Raw genomic sequence first — 20239 nt, 5'->3', positions numbered from 1 at the left:
AGAGAAAAATTTTGATAATTAAAGAAGAAAGAATGGCTTGAGACAGGTCTTCAATGGGGTAAGAAGGGATGGGGTCCAGTGAACAAATGGAGGAGGTAGGAGATGAAAAATTAATTACAATAGTAACAGGAGAAAAGTGAGAGTATGTGGTCACAGATAAAGGTAGAAGGTTGGATGTGCCGAGTAAAATAGAAATGTCAACAAGTAACAGAGATTACTAGATTTCGTTGAGGCCCACGTTCTGACTTCTTTAGCTGTGCTGACTTTCTGTTTTTCCTCTCTGTAATCACTACCTATCTTATGACATTATTATGAAGATTAAAAGTTATCATCTATTTTAGGGCTTAGAAGAGTGATTATAGTATAATAGACTGGCCAAAATCTTAAATGTTGTTCATGCTGCTATTATTATTATTATTACTAATTGTAGGCAGCCCACATTTTATAATTCTAATTCTTGCACTTAATTTTATAGCTCCTTAAAATAAAATAAAATGCATTCCTTAGGAGAAAGAGCAAGTTGTCAACTGTGACATGGTTTGTTTAACATAGTTTCTTTAATGCAATTTTGGCACATTAATTCTAACGGGCTATAAATTGAATCAATTCTGATTTTGTTAAAGTCTTTGAAAACAGTGTTACATTCTATTGAGCCAGATGCTTATCTTATAGTAAACAAATAGGGAGCATTTTGAAATCCAATATTTGCTACATTTTTTGATTAGCAAGCAGAAGGAATGGATGCAATCAATACTTGGACTCCCTGAGCAAAATTTATTTAATTCCTCTGTGAAAATCTTGCTTGATACTTAGGCTTGTCTCTGTTGCTGTCTGATCTCTTTGGTGGTTTTGAAGCTGCTGCCACCCTGGTCCAATACACCCCTGGACCACTTCAATTTTCCACCCTCGCCTGCCCATCCCTCACCCCACATACAGCCCACTGTTTACATAGCAATGATCTTTTAAAATTGTGTATCATGTTTAAAATCTCCAATGGCTTCCTATAACAGAATAAAATGCAAACACCCTCCATGGCTTAGAAAGCCTTGCTGAGTTGGCCCCTGTCTACCTTTCCAAACCATATCCCTCTACCCTCTTTCTGTTCCCATTGCTTCTAAAGCCCAAATTAGCACTCTGTTCTGGGAATACACCAAAAGTTTGCCCTACTGGGGTTTCCTCTGCATAGAACATTCACCCTCCCCCATGTTCTTCACATACCTGGCTTATTATTATTTATGTCTCTGTTCAAATATCACCTCCTCAAAGAGGATGCCCTGCCTTCCCTGACTAAAGCAGTTCTGCCTTCCCTCAGCCATCAGTTTAATTTGATTCATTCCTTTAATCCTCTCCAAACAGTCTTGAATATTTCTTTGCTTGTTTGTCTTCCATCTTGTTGCCAGAATGTAGGGACTTCTATGTATTACATAAAAAACTTAGATGTCTTTTTCACCTCTTTATCTACAGTGTGTAGAAAGTGGGAGCTCACTAAATTTAATAGGATGAATGAATAAATTCAAATCCTTGCATTTTTGTAGATGATCTAGTTAAAACCCCAAAAGGTCAGAGTGACATTAGGCTGGTGCATAGGTTTTCAGTTAGCTAACTAAAGGAATTATTTTATCAGTTGTTTATTTTTTCATTCCTTAAATCACTCAGCTAATAAATCACTTATTTCTTTATTGTACTCTATAATCTAAATTTGCATAAAGTTTTTATCCAATTATTTTATATATATATGACAGTATGTATTATATAAAAACATAAATTAGAATAATCTCAAAGATTATCACACTTACTGTCTCATTGGATCCTGAGAACACAGAAAGCAGTAAAAGGTTTCTTTTTCCCAGAAAAGACTATCTAATATACTGCTTAAAAATATTAAGTTATATATTCATAGATATTTAGAGAAATATCCTTTGGGAAAATATAAGCTAAACTAAATTCAGGACTGCAAACATGGATAACTGGAATGAATTTATATATCCAGAGGTTATCTCACTGAAATTAAAGATGTGCTTTTAGAGGCAAATGAAATTGAAGGCATGTGCAGACACAGGAAGAACAAAATAAATGACTCTACAGAGCTCAGAAAGTCTATGTTCACTTGAACTGTTCTATTTTTAATCTACCCCAACAGGTAACTCAATGCAATCAGCTAGAATTCTGCAGTATGGAAATGGTATAGGAGAGACAGATGAGGTACTAAAGACAAATACAATCAGTTTTTTGGAAGGACACAATCTTTTCTCTCAAAAAAAAAATTAAGTGCATTTATTATAATTTAGGCATTGTGGTAATTACTTTATATGCATTATCATCTCATTTAACACTTATAACATCTCTGTGAGTACTCTTTTCACCTACCTTAGATGAGAAAATAGAAGTAGAGTGGTACCTTTATCTATATATGGTCAGAGAGCAGTAAATGACGGATACTGGACTCGACCCTACCGCAACCTGAAAGCCTATTAAACATGTGAAAATGCCATCCTGTTGACCTTATCACATTTAAATGGGTCACCACTGTTTTTCCATATTTAGATGTACAATGTTAGGAGCCAGAAAATAATTCGTCCTTTTTAGAAGTCATTTCTTTTGTTACTACCTCGACTCCAAATGGTTTGTTTTAAAACTGAGCTCCTTCTTTTACAGGTTAAAACCTTGGAAGATCTTTAACAGAATGTTGAAAAAATTATGATATCTCTATACTTCAAACATTTTGAAAAAAATAACACAAATGAGTTCTGTTTTATGGGTTGTCCTAGAAGGACCTCCATGGTAGACTGTTTGGTGAATGCAGCAATGTGCAGGGGTATATGACCCCGTTTGGCATGTTAATTTGCACAAGAGTACGGAAAGATGTGGTCTATATTCTTATAAATGATTACCTAGTTGGGTGGAGAAATCTACTGTTAATTTCATTTTTATACATTTGTGTGTATGATCTGTTACAATAAGCATAGGTTACTTTTGTAGTTAATAATGATCACAGAGTAAATTTTTCCAAATTACTTATTTCTAACTACAATCTTCCTATGCGTTTGAGTAGCTTTCTCAGATGATTTTTTCTAATCTTGACCCTTTTTTACTCTTCTTTCAACCAAAGCACATTTTTTATTTGTTTTACACACTCAGCTTCCAGTTAAGATTTCCACTGAGCAAAAGATTCTCCAACAAAAATAAATTTGAAAATCATTGGTTCATGTCATCTGATTCAGTGACATGCCTGTTAGTCTGTTGGTAAAACCAGCTATTGGCTATTAGGTTTTCTGTACATGTACATGCACATTCATGATGCTATGTGCATTACTAATCTAAGGATTTTCATATTAATGAGAAGTTTCACATTGCTTTTTATTGTAATAGTCACACATATACAATTTGAGATTAAATATGAACTAAGCTTGGCTTGCTTAATTTGAATGATTGTTCTATTGATGGCATAGAGAGAGAGAATAGTAATTTGTAGTCCATGGTTTTGGTAATGAAATCACCAGATTACACAGAGTACATTCATTTGGTGTTAAGGCACCTTGAAAGGAAACTTCTAGGCAATGAGTTAAAACATTATCCTACGGTTTAAATGGGCTGTAATGTAGCTGAAAATTGGACAGAGTTAGAAAAGTGAATGTCTTAATCAAACCTGAACTATCATTTAGTTAGGAAGGGCTACAGAACAGGTATATAATTTTCCCTCCAGTCTACTTCAGAATAACCAGGAGATGGCTTAGATTATTCTTCCATTAAAACCCTAACACCGGCCGGGTGCGGGGGCTCACGCCTGTAATCCTAGCACTCTGGGAGGCTGAGGCGGGTGGATCGCTCAAGGTCAGGAGTTTGAGACCAGCCTGAGCAAGAACGAGACCCCGTCTCTACTAAAAATAGAAAGAAATTATCTGGACAACTAAAAATATATATAGATAGCAAAAATTAGCCAGGCATGGTGGTGTGTGCCTGTAGTCCCAGCTACTCGGGAGGCTGAGGCAGAAGGATCGCTTGAGCCCAGGAGTTTGAAGTTGCTGTGAGCTAGGCTGACGCCACGGCACTCTAGCCCGGGCAACAGAGTGAGACTCTGTCTCAAAAAAAAAAACAAAAAAACAAAAAATCCTAATATCAATCCCACAAAGCTATGGGAGAATCATTATTATTTTTACTCCTGCTATAATGTTACATTAATCAACTGCATGCATTTTACTGTTTCAAATTTGGGCTGAATATATAACAATCCTGTGGTTAGCATCATTTGTAGTAACTTAAATTTGATTCAACAAAGTTTTACTGAGTACTTACTAAACTCAATGCACTGTCTAGGTTTTGCAAACCCCATAAAGATGTGTAGAGCATAATTTCAGCTCTCTAGAAATTTACAATTTAATGAGAAAGATACACCCAGAACTAACTCTGATATAAAGCACAATATGATAAAGACTCTATCTAATACCAGTAAGAATGTAAGGTAGGTAGGGACTGCTTACACTTAATTCTAGTTTGGGCAGGGAGAAACTTCTGGGAAGAAGTAAACTTTTAGCTGAGGTTTAAAGGTCAAATAGGATTTGGCCAATAATGGGAGGACTTGGGGTTGGGGCATAGTGCCATGTAGGAAGGAAAGCAGTATGTGCCGATGGACAGTAAGAGTGGAGCACACTTACATTACAAGGAGTAAAACGAGATGAGGAAGGAAAGTGAAGTTGGGGCCAGATCAATGATGGCCTTAAATGAACATGATTAAATGTATGCTTTAAATCACCCCAAAGTCCATTCACAAGTAAGGAAGAGAAAGATATTGCTTGTGGTGGAGGTCTCCCCCTTTTGTGACTATAAAAATTACCACCCTTGTTTTTTATTTAACTTAAATAAGACAGGATTTCTTAAGATCTGTAACTCGAAACAGACATTTTATTATATTAGGTTATGTGGTCAGTTTTGGGGGGAGAGTGGTCAATGATGTTTTTAGTGAAATCAAGGAAAATACTGATGGGTTAAGCTATCGGGTTAGAGAGATTGGGAGCCAGTATAAAAACATTGTCCTGGGACACAGGTGAGACTAGGGAGGGTATAAAAGGGAGAGGCCCAGAAGAGTACGACTGGATGATCTCTCAACACCACCTGTAGAGTGTCGATATCTCCAATCTCCAAGTCTCAAGAATTGACTACTCTGAATGCAAGATTAACATACTAATTCACATATTTTCTTTGAACTAATCTAATCATCTAAATGTACCTCTGTTCTCTTCAGAGGAAACTCTCTAGCTCTTAGTTCACACAGAAGACAAATAACTCACGATCCCAAATGTCAACACCTCTTCCCACGAGCCTTTCTGCTCGCTCAGCCTAAGAGCTCCATCTACCTCTCTAGACTGAAGGACAAGAAAAGGAAACCCACAGATTCTTACATACAAGAATGGCCACCCGTCAACACAGTATGAGCCTAAGTGCTATTAAAACCTACCATTCTAACACCGTTTTCAAAGGCTTGCCGGGTGAGGGGGGCTGGTCCGTCCACAGTTTTGCCATCGTCGTCTGGGCCCCAGCTGGCGCTGTATATGTGCACGTGCTGGGGATTGAAGCTGACCGACTTCGCTTCCACCATGTCTGTGACATCTCCGTCCAGCATTCGCACTCCTTCAAAGCAGAAAGGAGAACTAGCTCATTACAAAGGCTTCACTATGTGACACCCAAAAAACCCAGTTGTAGGATTTTGGGGGAAAGAATAAATTATTAATCAACACTTCAGTGAGCATATTTTCCCCAGTAAAAGGTTAATGCACACTTTGTGGACACTGTCTTGGGGAGAAAGGAAATTACATTGCATGTAAAAAAGCAAAAGCAAAACTTCCTTAAAAATCTTTTTTATCTATTATTTTCTTTTTCCAAGTTCCCAGTCCCTACAATAGCCTGCACAAACTCTCTTCTCCTCAACTCTCTCCGTGTGAGTACTTGACAGAGACACCCTCAAGCAATCCGTCTTTCTTAAATTTCTCTTCATTGAATAACTTGTGTTCATAAGTGGTATAAAACATTCTAACATCGTACAAAATTTGGAAAGCTGCCAAGTTAGGTTGGTCTCATTTCTTCCATATTTAATATTATCCACTAATCTGTAAGACTGATGTGAACTTAATATATTTCTTTTTTGCTAAGTTATTAATAAGTCGAATTATAAATGAGCATGCTCTCTGTGCATGTAACACTTCAAATAGTTCTGAAACGGTTTCAGCAATGTTTAGTCATTAATCTTCACTTAAGTATATTCCCATCAGAAAGATAGGAATTTATTATTAACCTCATTTTACAAAATTAGACACTAAGATATTCAGAAATCAGTTATATGCCAAATGCCAGGCTTTCTTTTTTTTACTTTTATTTTGGAGACTAGAAAAAACAACACCAAAACATCTAATTGTTAAGTAAACATATCTCTCCTTCAGCTTAACCAAATACCATCTGTGAGACACTGTATTATTTTAAAATTATATCTTTACAGGTCAAATACAGTCCTTAGGAAAACCTTGTTATCCAGTAAGATTTCAAGATTTTATCGGTTATCAATAAATGGAGATTAAATAATAAAACCACAAATCAGGCAGCTTTCGATACTATTTGGATTGAGGTGGGAATACTGGTAGAAAACCAATATATTCTTAAAGAAACTGTGCCTTCTTTGTGCTGTAAAAAAATGTTTAACCTTTAACTACAAAACTTCAAAGAAAAATAGAAATCATGAACAAAAAACCTACATAGCCAGTACTCAACAACCGTTGACATTTTGCCACATTTTCTTAATCTAAAAATATAAATATTAGGTTGAACTGCTTTAAATTCCATGACAGATATGATCCTTCATCCTTTAATTTTATTTCTACAAAAAATATGAAAATAAGTCCCTACGGTCACCTAGCACCCAGTCAACATTACATTTCTTCCAAGTATCTCTAAAGACATTGCATTTGGTTGTTATGCTTCTTGATTGGCTTTTCTTCTAGACTTTTGGATATTTAAAGGAGATGCATTTTAAAAGGTGATGTGAAGAATGAAGGCTGTGAACAAGTCCCATTAAAAATTGTGGAATGGAAATTGTACTTACAAAGTGCGCCAGTGGTTTGTTTTATGGGAGTAGAAAACCCAGAATAATGTTCTGCATGTACTAGGTCCTGAGTAGCCACTGGTTTATTATAATTTAATATGAATATTCAAATTTCATCCACATGTTTTTTAGCAAAGAAAGATGAACTACCACATCTTCTTATTTTCTGTTTAAAAGCATAACATGAAACTACTTCATTAGTACAATGAGGTCTGAAATAAACACTTTAATTGCCCAAAATAATCTCACCGGTGTGTCTAAATGCCAGCATGAGACTAAGACACAACACCTGAATTTAGTTTCTGTGTCGTGCAATTTATATGAAGTCCATGAAAAAAATGCTTGCTAAATCATACCTAGAGGGTACTATTAATTTTCTGTTCAAAAATTCACAGAAAAGAATTTCATTTAGTCATGTTTAAAGATAAAAGTCTGCTTCTTTTTTCTCATTTAACTCCAAGCCTTCATGCCTTGGGTCTGGGGCTTAAATTTATAATTCAGAGTGTTCCTGTTTTAGACCATTTTTAAGTTATTGCTATACATTCAATTTTTTGGCTTTTCTTTTTTTTTTTTTTTTTTTTTGCTAAGGTACTGGTAAGCTTGGTCTGGAGTTTGTCTGTGAGTTCACAAGTTCATCCCCTCATTCCTCCAAGGTCAGTAAGAATGCTGGGTTTGTGTTCAGAGGGATGCTGAGGATCTGGGCTGTGTGTCTGTGGATGTGAGAGACTGTGTCCCGGACCAGCAGAAGGGTCGACTGGGCAGCCACTGATCGGATTCTCCTGAGAAGAGCGGGGGCCTCCAGAACACTCATCATTCTTCAAGGAATGTCATCTTCATCTCCTTTCCTCAGCTTCTCCACCTGCATTCCCTTTGACACATAGCAGATGCTCCCTGAGTATAGCTAATTACTGGTCATTCACCCTAAGAATTCAGGGTGAAATAAAGGAAACGAAGAGGTCAAATGTGCTGTCGACTGACACTCAAAGTAGTTTCAGAAAACCTTTTCTAAGCTCTGTTATATACTCTAAATATTTCATGGTATAGGACCTCTATATTTATATTCTTATCCTAGAAAGAACTGTCATTTTTATTTTTTGGTTCCAACTCTGCTTACCACTTGGAAACAAATAGTGCATTGGAAACAAGGAGGTCAGCCTGGTTCCAGAAGCTTCATTCATCTCAGGACACCTTTTAGGAGACCCCTAGGGAACACCTTGAGGCCAGGCATAATAAAGTCACCAGGCTCTATAAAATCTACTATAATGTTTTCTTCTCATTGTGTGTGGCTGTTGCTTACAAAGATGATTACAAATGGGAAACTTGGAGTTTGCTTTTATAAACGCTTGGCTTTATACTGCTTTGGCTGGGTGCTTACAGTAAACATATGCATAGTTGAGTTTGTACATAGGTGTGTATATGTACAGATATCTGAATCATTCATGAAAACTGTATCACTACATTACGGGACTACAAAAGAAGATTTTACCATTTACCATTTTAATTACAATTAAAAGGAACTTTTTGTCAAGCCTAAGCAAAAGAAATGAAAGGAACTTCTGCTTTGAGAAAATTTCAAAATTCTTCTTTCCACAGAGATACGGCCTGATGTTTATATTATTAGTTCTTTCTGACCCTGGCACCAATTATACAGTTTTGGTACAAATGTCAATGCCCATCTTCACTACTGGATAACCTTTTTTCGAGCCTGTTTAATAAGAAGTGTTTGCAACACGTTAGGGGTACTGCTTTGGAAGTCTTTAACTGTTTTTATCTGAAGTCTTGAACTATATTTAACTCATATGTTAATATGGTCATTTTGCTGTCACCAATAGTTGAACACTATTATAGAAAGATATGCCTAGTAGTTCATCTTTCATTTAAAAAGGGTTCTGAAAGCCAGTTAGCGAAAGAGCTAACTGGCTCGTTTCTATACCCACGTAAGTTTGTTTCCCATACCTCCGATCTTGGCGTTGAAAGCAATGCCGACCGTACAGTGGGAGTTGTTTGCAGCGGCTGCCACTTCTCCAGCACAGCGGGTCCCATGCCTGCAGGCAGAACACACACACCTTCTAAAGCAAGACGCTCCATTCTCACAAACTCTCCAGGTCATTGCCACCACTCAGACTTCAAAGTGGTGAAGAAGGTACCCAGCTGTGGCCTTTCTGGAACTTCCTTCCCAAGTAGCACTTGGTCCATGGCAAACTTTTAGCACTTAATTGTATTGTTTTGGATTATGTTCTGAATATGTTTATTCTTGCCATCTTGCTTTTCCAATCAGAAAATCTCCTTGAAGGCTAAAACCAATTGGTGTGTTTTGTATACTCCAAACTTCTACTGACCCATCTGGGGGCCACCAGCCACATGTGGCTATCAGGCACTTGAAATGTGGCTGGTGCAACCCCATCTCAATTTTTAATTTTATTTAATTTTAATTAAATTTCAAAAACTAATACACAATTCCATTAGTAGAAAATTTGAGATGGGTATGAGAATCTGCTTTGTAAATTGAAAATTTAAATACAGATCAAGTATTTCCAAAGAAAATTCATTATCTAAAACAAGATGCACTGTAAACACACACTGGGTTCCAAAAATTACATATGAAAAAATGAAAGGGTAAAATATATCAATAATTGTTTTATATCATTACATGCTGAAATATTTTATCTAATAAAATATATTATCAACATCTATATCACCAGTTCGTTTTCACCTTTTTACTGTTTTTTTTAAAACGTGGATACTACTAAATTAAAAATTATTTTCCGAAAGGGATTCCCTGTTATTTCTTGCCACAATAATTTTGTTCCTTGATCAAAAAAGTCTTTTAGCTGAAAGGATTTCTAAGATCATCTTGTTATAAGGATGGCAAAGAACTTCCAAGTATAAAGTACAATTTGCTTACAAATGGTGGCTTAAAACAGTATGAGAAGAATATTTGCTTGGAAATGGTGGCCTAAAACTGTATGTTGAGAAGAATTCTAAGGCATATTGGAGCCCAGAGAAAGAACACTAGGACTGACGACTAATGTGTGCCATGGCTGCAGAGGAGGCATGTGACAGTTATTTCAGTGTATTTTACAGCAAAACTGGCTCAGACTACACTCGTCATGGGGTATATTTCTGCCGTCTGTGCAACTATAAACAAGTTACTGCTTACAACTGATAGGCACACATGCAAGTTTACATCAAAGAGATATTACATACTGCTTTCTGTTACTTAGTAATGTCATGCTTATATTTCTATATAAATATTAACCTATATGTTATTTTAAGGGTTACTAATCTATTGTGTAATTCTTTAAATGGTATATATACAAATATGTGTGAGGTGTGTGTGTGTGTGTGTGTGTGTGTGTATATCTTTCTGTATGTATATACACACACTATAAGCTCTTTAATAAGTCTTTTATTTCTGGAACTTTACCCAGTTGTTCACTAATGTTAACAAAGATATTAAGAACAACCTTGAGTATGTATATCATTTTATACCTTGGGACAAACTCCTAGAAGTAGAATTACTGGATCAAAGAGTACAGAATACTTTGTCAAACTGTTAACAACACATGAAAATAATATAACCAAACCACATAAAAACTGCAAGACTGAAAATATTACAATACAATAAAAGTTTCAAAATACCAATGAAAGAAATTGAAGAGGACACAAACAAATGGAAAGACATTCCATGTTCATGGATTGGAAGAAGTAATAATAATTTTCATATTACTCAAAGCGACCCACAGGCCAGGCGCGGTGGCTCACGCCTGTAATCCTAGCACTCTGGGAGGCCAAGGCGGGCGGATTGTTTGAGCTCAGGAGTTCGAAACCAGCCTGAGCAAGACCGAGACCCCGTCTCTACTAAAAATAGAAAGAAATTAATCAGACAACTAAAAATATATAGAAAAAAATTAGCCGGGTGTGGTGGCGCATGCCTGTAGTCCCAGCTACTCGGGAGGCTGAGGCAGAAGGATCGCTTGAGCCCAGGAGTTTGAGGTTGCTGTGAGCTAAGCTAACGCCACGGCACTCACTCCAGCCCGGGCAAAAGAGACTCTCTCAAAAAAAAAAAAAAGCGACCCACAGATTTAGTGCAATCCCTATGGAAACACCAATGACATTCTTCACAGAAATAGAAAAAAAAAATTGTTAAAATTTGTATGGAACCACGAAAGACCCCAAATAGCCAAAGCAATCCTAAGCAAAAAGAACAAAGATGGAGGCATCACACTATCAGACTTTAAAATATATCACAAAGCTATAGTAACCAAAAGAGCATTGTACTGGCATAAAAACAAAGACCAATGGAACAGAATAGAGAACACAGAAATAAATTCATGCATATATAGCCAATTCATTTTTGACAAGGGTGACTGGGGAAAGGGCAGTCTTTTCAATAAATGGTGCTGGGAAAATTAGATATCCATATATAGAAAAATGAAACTAGATTCCTATCTCTCACCATATACAAAAATTAAATCAAAATGGACTAAAGATTTAAATAATGTAAGACCTGACACTGTGAAACTACTAGAAGAAAACATTGGAGAAATGTTTCAGGACATTGGCCTGGGCAAAGATTTTTTGGGTAAGACATCAAAAGTACTGGCAACAAAAACAAAAATAGACAAATAGGATTACAACAAGCTACAAAGCTTCTGCACAGCAAATAAAAAAAAAAAAAACCCGATCAACAGAATGAAAAGACAACTTACAGAATGGAAGAAAATATTTACAATCTATCCATCTGACAGATTAATAACAAGAATGTATAAGGAACTAAACGCATTAATAAAAACATAATTCAATTTAAAAATGGGCAAATGATCTGAATAGACATTTCTCAAAAGAAGACACACAAATGGTCAAAAAAGTATATGAAAAACTGCTAATCATTGGGGAAATGCAAATCAAAACCACAATGAGATATTATCTCACCCCACTTAAAATGGCTATTATCAAAAAGACAACAAATAATAAATGTTGGCGAGGATGTGGAGAAAGGGGAATGCTAGCACACTCTTGGTGGGGATGTGATAGTACAGCCACTATGGAAAACAGTATGGAGTTTCCTCAAAAAACTACAAATAGATCTGCCATATGACCCAGCAATCCCACTGCTGAGTGTACATCCAAAATAAAGAAAATCAGTACATCAAAGAGATATCTGCACTATCCACAACAGCTAAGATATACATGCAACCCGAAGCGTCCATCACCAGATGAATGGATAAAGAAAATGTGGTGTAGAGCTGGGCGTGGTGGCTCATGCCTGTAATCCCAGCACTTTGATAGGCCGAGTCAGGAAGATCACTTGAGGCCAGGAGTTTGAGACCAGCCTGGGCAATAGAGAGACCCCATCTCTACAAAAAATGGAAAAATTAGCCAGATGTGCTGGTCCATGCCTATAGCATGCCTGGCTAATTTTTTTATTTTATTTTTTGTAGAGACAGGGTCTTGCTATATTGCTCAGGCTGGTTCCAAACTCCTGGCCTCAAACAATCCTCCTGCCAAGTCACCACACCTGGCCAAAATGTTCAATTTTTAAAAGAAAAACTATTTCTTTGGAAGCTTCAAGCTCAGCTATCAATTTTCCCCTGAACCTAGTAATTAATAATTATCATTCTTCATTAAGCTCTTATTGCATATTACTTCATGGCGTAAGTTATTTTTATTCAAATCTCTAATTCTCTTAATTAGAATACTGTTCTTATACTTCATTGTATCTATTATTAATTAATGCCAGGTGCTACTGGAGTATAAGGGCCTCTATTTTTAAATTGAGCTCTGGTTTATTCTTTGGCTTATAGGTCACTTATAAGTATGTTTTGATATTTTCAAATGTATGTAGGTAATTAATTATCTTTTGATAACAATTAACTTGATTACCTTATGATAAAAGAATATAATTTCTATGAATCAATCCTTTGAATTTTGTGAGACTTAATGACCAAGTTCATGATCAATGTTAATAAATATTCCATGTGCTTAAAAATGATATATATCCTCCAATTATTCTTTATACATCCATTATATCAAGCTCATTTATTACAGCGTGGATTTGTTAATGTGCTTTGCAGTTCTATCAATTTTGTTTTATTTAGAATGGAATCATTAATCTTCCTAGTGAAACAAATCATTTGTGAATGTGTAGTAACACTACAGCTCTTCAGTAAAAAGAAATAAATATATCTAGTTACTATTTAATTTATATATTATTTTATTCTTTTTACTTTCAAACATTCTATGTTCGTATTAGTTATGTCTCTTATCAATAGAATATAATTTTTTTGAAGCTAGACTATCTGTCTCTAACTAGAGACTAAGTCCATTTATTGTAGCTGTGTTTATTGATACATTTATGTTTGTTTCTATAATTATTTCCCTATAATAGTTTGGTTATTATAATTCTATTATTTAGTGATAATCCTAGGTATTTGATCACAGATACCTAAAAACACAAAGTCTAAAGTCACCCTCTTTTTCTAAACAATACAAAATTTAGAATGTTTTAACTCTGATTGCCCATATATCTCTCATGCCCATGTATGAGCTTCCCATGATTAAAATGATATCTTGGATTTTTTAAGCCTAGAAATTACTCATTACTGTTACTAATTTAAATAATCGATGTTTATATAGATTTACAAATAAAGTTGACCCTTAAACAAGGGTTTGAACCGGTTGGGTCTACTTATATGTAGATCTTCTTCTGCCTCTGCTACCCCTGAGACGGTAAGACCAACCTCTTTTCTTCCTCCTCCTCTTTCTCAGCCTAGTCAATGTGAAGAAGATGACAATGAAGACATTTATGATGATCCACTTCCACGTAATGAACAGTAAAATAATATTCTCTTCCTTATGATTTTCTTAATAATGCTTTCTTTCTATAGTTTACTGTATTACAAGAATACAGTATATAATACATATAACATACAAAATATGCATTAGTCAACTGTTTAAGTTATTGGTAAGCCTTTCAGTCAATAGTAGGCTATGAGTAGTTAACTTTTGAGGAAGTCAAAAGTTATACATGAGGTTTTAACTGCAAGAGGGGTCAGTGCGCCGAACTCCTGAGTTGTTCAAGGGTCAACTAACTGCACATTTTTTGCTTTACTTCTTTTTGTAACTCAGACTTTCCTCTGGGGTCATTGATTTATTTCTAAAGAACATTCTATAAAATGTACTCTTCAGAGTCTTTTGGTGGTCAAAAGTTTTTTGGAAGGTTCAGAAAATGACTTTATTTTACTGTTACTGAAAAATCATTTCACTGGGTATAGAATTCTAGACTAACACTACTTCAAACATGTCATTCCACTGACTTCCAGCTTCCACTGTTTCTGATAAGAAATCAGCCATCTGGGCAATCTATTTTTCTCTGGATCCTTTTCATATCTTCTCTTTGACTTAATTCTTAAACCTGTAGTTTAAGTCTAATTCCTCAGAATTCTTATCTGTTATCTCTGAAAACTGCCTATTCATCATTCTGGAGTCCCTCTATTCAGATTCACAATGAAGCATGTATCAGATCTTTTCACACAGCCTTCAGTTTAATCTCTCCTTTGGACTTCCTAGAACCTCCCCTCTAGGCTACATTCTCTGTAACTTGTTCAGTTCTACATTTCACTTACCCTCTAACGTCAGCCATGACTAATCTGCTATTTAATCCATTCCCTCCAACATTCACATCTATCTCTTTCTTTCCTTCTTTCTCTTTCTTCCTTTCTCTCTCTCTCTTCTTTCTTTCTTTCTTTCTTTCTTATTTCTCTTTCTCTCCTTCGTTCCTTCTTTCCTCCCTTCTTCCCTTCTTTCATTTAAGATATGGAGTCTTGCTACATAGCCCAGGCTGGCCTTGAACTCCTCAGTTCAAGCAATCCTCCTACCTCAGCCTCCAGAGTAGCTGAGACTATAGCTGCACATCACCACACCTAGCTTATATGTTTCATTTTCTGAAGTTCTTTTTCAAATCTGCCTGCTTAATTTTGATAGTCTTTTTTTTCTCAAGATACTTTTTCAATATTCATTTCTTTATACCTATAAATTATACTGTACATAATAGTTCTAAACTATGTCAATCTAATTCCATTATTCTGTTTGCTATTCTCTTGTTTCTATGTTAATGTTTTCCCCCTTGTAGTTAGTTGATGAATTTTCTGTTTAGGAGCGTCTCGCCATGTTGCTTAGGCTTTTATCTTTGTGAATTCTTTGAGAGTGGGGTAGGAAGCTCATTGTTCCCAAAAGATTTAAGTTTGCTTCTGCCACATATTTGGAGATAAGTCAACACATTTGGAGGAACTGTTCAACAAAATTTAAAATTTTGGCTGTGTAAGTAAGATGACTTATAGTTGTAAATCCTATGACTGCTGTTAGTAATTGTTTTTTTTTAGAGACGGGGTCTCACTCTTGCTCAAGCTGGTCTCGAACTCCTGACCTCAAGCAATCCTTCCCAGTGTGCTAGGATTATAGGCATGAGCCACTGTGCCTGACCCGGTTAGTAATTCTTAAAGGGTAGTTATTTATTTATCCTCTTGTCCCACCTATTACCCAAGCTAAGAAAGTCAAATTTGTCCTTTGTCTCCCTGTGTGTAGGTTTCTTGTTTTGTTTTTGTTTTTTTTTTCTTCATGTAGTGAAAGTACTGAAGAGGTGTCTCAGGGGTTTTGTTTTATGCAGAATCCTCTCTCACCCACTGGACCATGGCCTTGTGTCCTGCCATCCCTGGCTTGTTAAAATACAGATCCAGGCTGCCTGGGATTGGTCGGTCATTCCAAACACGCCTGTGCCCACCTAGTCTTACATATTTGAGCTTTCTCAAAGGAATCGTGTCCCACCAGCTAAACCATGCATTAAAAAGTTCCTTAATACTTTCTCTGGAGTTTTAGATGGACTATACTAGGAGAGATGTAATTGAATATTTATTCTACCATATTATTTAAAAGATGGAAGAACTAACTTGGTTCTGTATTCCTAAAATGTACAAAGCCCTGTACAGATTACATGCATCATTAATACATAGTGAATGCTCCTGAGTGAATAACAGAGAGACTATCTCCTCATAAAAAGGTCTCTTGTAAAGATTTCTGTACATTACTCTACATCATAATATATGAACCACTTTTGGGAGACAGTGAAATTACCTGAGCTGAACCCTCACTCTACTGCTGATGCATATGCATTATGTATCAGTTAAATAACACATTGCAGCTTCCCGTAATTGAGGGTCCAACTGGCTAGCTCAACTACATTTAAGGAGCCCACTCACTTCAGATGACAATAATCATTACCCCAGAAAAGTACCCGTCATCTTTTTTATTTTCATATCTTGGTTGGAATCAGTGTTTTTACATGGATATAAAACAGATCGTAGAACAATAGGTGTTATCATGACCTCTTTGAAGTTCAAGTGTATGAACAAGATTCCATTTTTTCCTAGTCCCGAAGAACAAGGGTGGTCAGCAAGAAGTATGTTCATGATATCAGTTAAATATAAACGTCACAAAAACAAAAGCCTGCATTTTCGATGTATTTTTTTCGAAGGCCAGAGTACGAGCATTTGGAGTATTTTCAGCATAGGGAGAAAAGTTTAGTAGATTTTAGTCCAGAAAGCGATATATTCATTATATTGCACTCTGACCCACATGCACCTAAGTATAAACTTTACTAGCTAATTCTCATGTAATAAATACTCGTTGGAAAATTAGTCATCTGTTAAGCTTTCTTGCATATGCTCACAATATTACAAAGACACATAATTTCTGAGATTTCCAAAAGATAACTCAATTATGTAAATTATAATGGATTTCTAGACCAACGACTTAAAAGAAATGGGACATGATCTCAAACAAAATGAACCTAGACAAGCTAAGAATTAAAAAATGTTTCGTATTGCATCACTTTTCTGATTCTCTTAAGGATGCTGTCATTGCTGTCAAATCCCTAGTAAATGTGAAACATTTTATTGCACAATTTTTACCTCAATAAATCATTTTAGCTCTTGAAGAGCATTCTGACTTAAAATCATGCCAGTCTTTGTTCTATTGCTTTTTCTTACCAAGTTTTATCATCTACTCCATTACCTGTTCCTAACAATAAACCACTGTGATTAAAGATCTACCGAAGTTTTAGCCGGATTATCTTATTGAAGAGATGTAAGATCCGACAAGGGAGTGCCTGTAAATTAATTCCTACATATTGTGAACACACACGTTAGGTGAAGTGAGTGTGGAACATTAATTCATGGGTGTACTGTACCTTGCTGAGTGGTAAGACACTGCCTTCACTCCTTGTTTTGCTTTTTCCTCTCATCCCACCGCTCTGTAAACTTTTTTCTTCCATATGAGTTAGTGGGGGTGGAAATACTAACTTATTTGAGCTTTCACTACAAATCTGAAGACAAGATGTGAGTCAGCTCAGCAACGGATTGGAGACTTGAGGACACACACAGGAGGTCTCCTTTCACACTTGTCAGTGCTTTGCTTGAATGTCAAAATTGCACCTGTAGGGAATCAAGCATTGGCAAGTGGAAAAAAGATGACTTTCTCTTTCATTCCTTTCTTGGAACAAACATCTTCAGGTGTTCATGGCTTCCGTCTACTCTCACCATTGCTATTCCCTTCTGACATCTGGTGTGCCTGTTCTTTCTTGCAGATTTTTCATTTGTATGAATCTGAGTGAAAACCATTTAACAGTTTATTTTAAAAGCCCTCTTAGAAGTGTAGTGGAGAGCCAGAGATAGGGAAATGCTCTGCAACACATCATTCAAAATTGAAGTTCCTGACTGCTCATGTCGTGCATGATAACGTTACCACCTTGTGTTTATATTACACTCTCCAATTCTCATAGTATTTTAACCTCATTTGATTCTCACATCAACCCTGTGAAGCAGGCAAAACAGATTATTATTTCTTATTTTACAAATGAGAAAATGTGGTCAGATGGTAATTGGAAGGTACAAAATGTAGCAAGGCAAGGTCTAGGCCAGGGTCTCCTGGGTCCTTGTATAATGACTTTTCACTGTTCCAGCAAGACTCACAGGGGTCCATGTTCCTAACGCTTTGAATGATTGCCAAGATCGCATGACTTCTTTGCTGATACACTACTTTTTGCCTCCTACTGATGCTGTGTGAGGTAGAAGTGACTTTATTCCTCTGTTAGTATTGATGACAGGATATTTGATAGTGTATTTTATAGAACCTCCATGATATATTATTCAACTGAGTTAAAAGAAAGAAATACCAAGAATCTTCTTAAAAATGAAAGATTAGTAAGAATGGAAAATAGCTGAAAATGGATTACCACTCTGTCTTCAGCGAAAAGCTTACCAAAGCTCAAGAAACATATTCAGGAAAAAAAAAATTAAATTAAAATTTTTAAGAAGCAAAAAAAAGAAATCACATAGTTTATTTTGTGGTGATTAGTTTTTGTGACTCAATTATAGAACTAGCTTCTGAAGTAACTGCAATTACACAAAGTCCATGAGGTCTCAAAAATGTTAAATATTTTTATTATAGTGGGAAGAGAGTCAGGAAAACTTGTTCAAAATAAAAATAAATAGATATATAATATAATACAAGATTAGATTCAGAGACCCTTTGATAGCCTAACACTGAAAGCATCTTAAGCATAAACTCTCAAATTATGACATTTTTTATACTTAGCAATAGAATACTTTTGGTATTTAGGAATAGATATTCATGATTTTAAGAAATTAATAAAAGTTAACATTCATAAACTGCTCCACCATCTGACAGATACCATGTTGTAGGCAAAGAAAGAAAATGAAAAGTATATTTTACAGTATTAAGTAATAATTGGTCACTACTGTTAATCAGTATCAGATATGTCAAATGTAAATGACCAGCAAGTTTAAAAATAGAAGAAGAATATTTCTTTTGGTAGGTTAAAAGTATTGGCAGTCTGACATACACACGAGTGCAGGCAAAAACTAGTGAAATCTGAATAAAATATGAAGATTGTATTAATTCGAATGTCTTGGTTTTGATACTGTACTGTAATTACCTACATTGTTACCATTGGGGGAAAGTAGGTAGAGGGTACAGGGGACCTCTGCACTATTTTTGCAACTTCCAGTGAGTTTATAATGATTTTCCCCAAAAATGTATTTAAAAAATCATTGTAGGTCCGAAGAATTGCTAGTTATTTATAATCAGTTGTGATTCACAAAGAATATTTCAGTCAGAACACAAATAGTGTTGGCAATAAAATAACGCCAAAATAAATAAAACTCAGGTGGTCAATGAAGTGATTAAATGTGTTTTCTCACCTCTGCCATTTGGCCTCTTTCTTGTCCTCCCCAGTTTAGACCTCTGACATCTCTTTTTCTCCTTCTACCTGCCCCAGCCTAAAAGAATAGCTTATTATTCATTGCTAACTGAAAGAACATAACAAACTATGCTAGCACATGTCTAAATGAGTGAATAAGTAGCTTGGTTTTTCAGAAAACCCATTTCTTCCCCTCGCTTCAGTTGCTCTCTCAAATATAATGTTGTAAGGAACGAGGAAGAACAGGAAAAACCCAAGACAGGCAGGTATGTACGTACACATGCCTATATCCTCATCAAGACAGGAACCACCTCCTTATTCATCTACCTTTTTTCCCACCTGAATCTTAGGGTGAGAGATCTCTGTTGATGAAATATGCTAATCATGATGTTGGAACAGGACCCCTTTTCTTGGCTCCCAGGTTCATGCTCCAAATTTACTCTTGCCATCCTTTTTGGCTTTTCCTTTTGCTTTAAATGATTAGTTTTCAGTGGGTACTGGAGCTTGTTTCTATGAAAGAAGATTGCCCAGGCCTGTTTGTTTTCCTTGGTGATTCCATGATGCTATTTCTTTTGCACCAGGTCTATTATGACTCTAACGTCCTGTTCCTCAAGCTCTCCAACCTCTTTCGGAGGGTTTTGTTGATCCTCTGATATTTATATCCACTACTTTTTACTCCATGTAGTCGGATCTTTGCGAACAGCCTGAGCTCATTTTCCACCACGAATGAAGGACAGAGAAATTGTCTCCTCTAACCCTTGACTATGAATAGACAGAAATTAGCTATTCTTGCTGATTCATCTTAGGCCTGTTCTCAGTGAGTTGGGAGTCAAGTGCTTTCTCTTAAAAATTCACAAATGTGGATCTGGAGGATC

The 20239-nt window shown here is 35.9% G+C and overlaps 1 protein-coding gene across 2 annotated transcripts in view; it reads right to left on the bottom strand.

Annotated features, from left to right (window-relative positions):
• The window catches only part of PCSK5 (proprotein convertase subtilisin/kexin type 5), a 436684-nt gene that overhangs the window by 269463 nt on the left and 146982 nt on the right, over nucleotides 1-20239 (bottom strand). For both annotated transcript variants that reach the window (XM_012650669.1, XM_012650668.1), the window contains exons 6-7: nucleotides 9044-9132; nucleotides 5453-5625 (exon numbers count right to left, since the gene is read on the bottom strand). In XM_012650669.1, coding sequence (XP_012506123.1) covers nucleotides 5453-5625; nucleotides 9044-9132 — 262 coding nt within the window. The remainder of the gene's footprint in view (nucleotides 1-5452; nucleotides 5626-9043; nucleotides 9133-20239) is intronic.

Source organism: Propithecus coquereli, unplaced genomic scaffold (assembly GCF_000956105.1).
Source record: "Propithecus coquereli isolate 6110/MARCELLA unplaced genomic scaffold, Pcoq_1.0 Scaffold339, whole genome shotgun sequence".
Lineage (NCBI taxonomy): Eukaryota > Metazoa > Chordata > Mammalia > Primates > Indriidae > Propithecus > Propithecus coquereli.
Note: the sequence above shows the minus strand (reverse complement) of the source record. Positions and strands in the feature narration are given on the sequence as shown.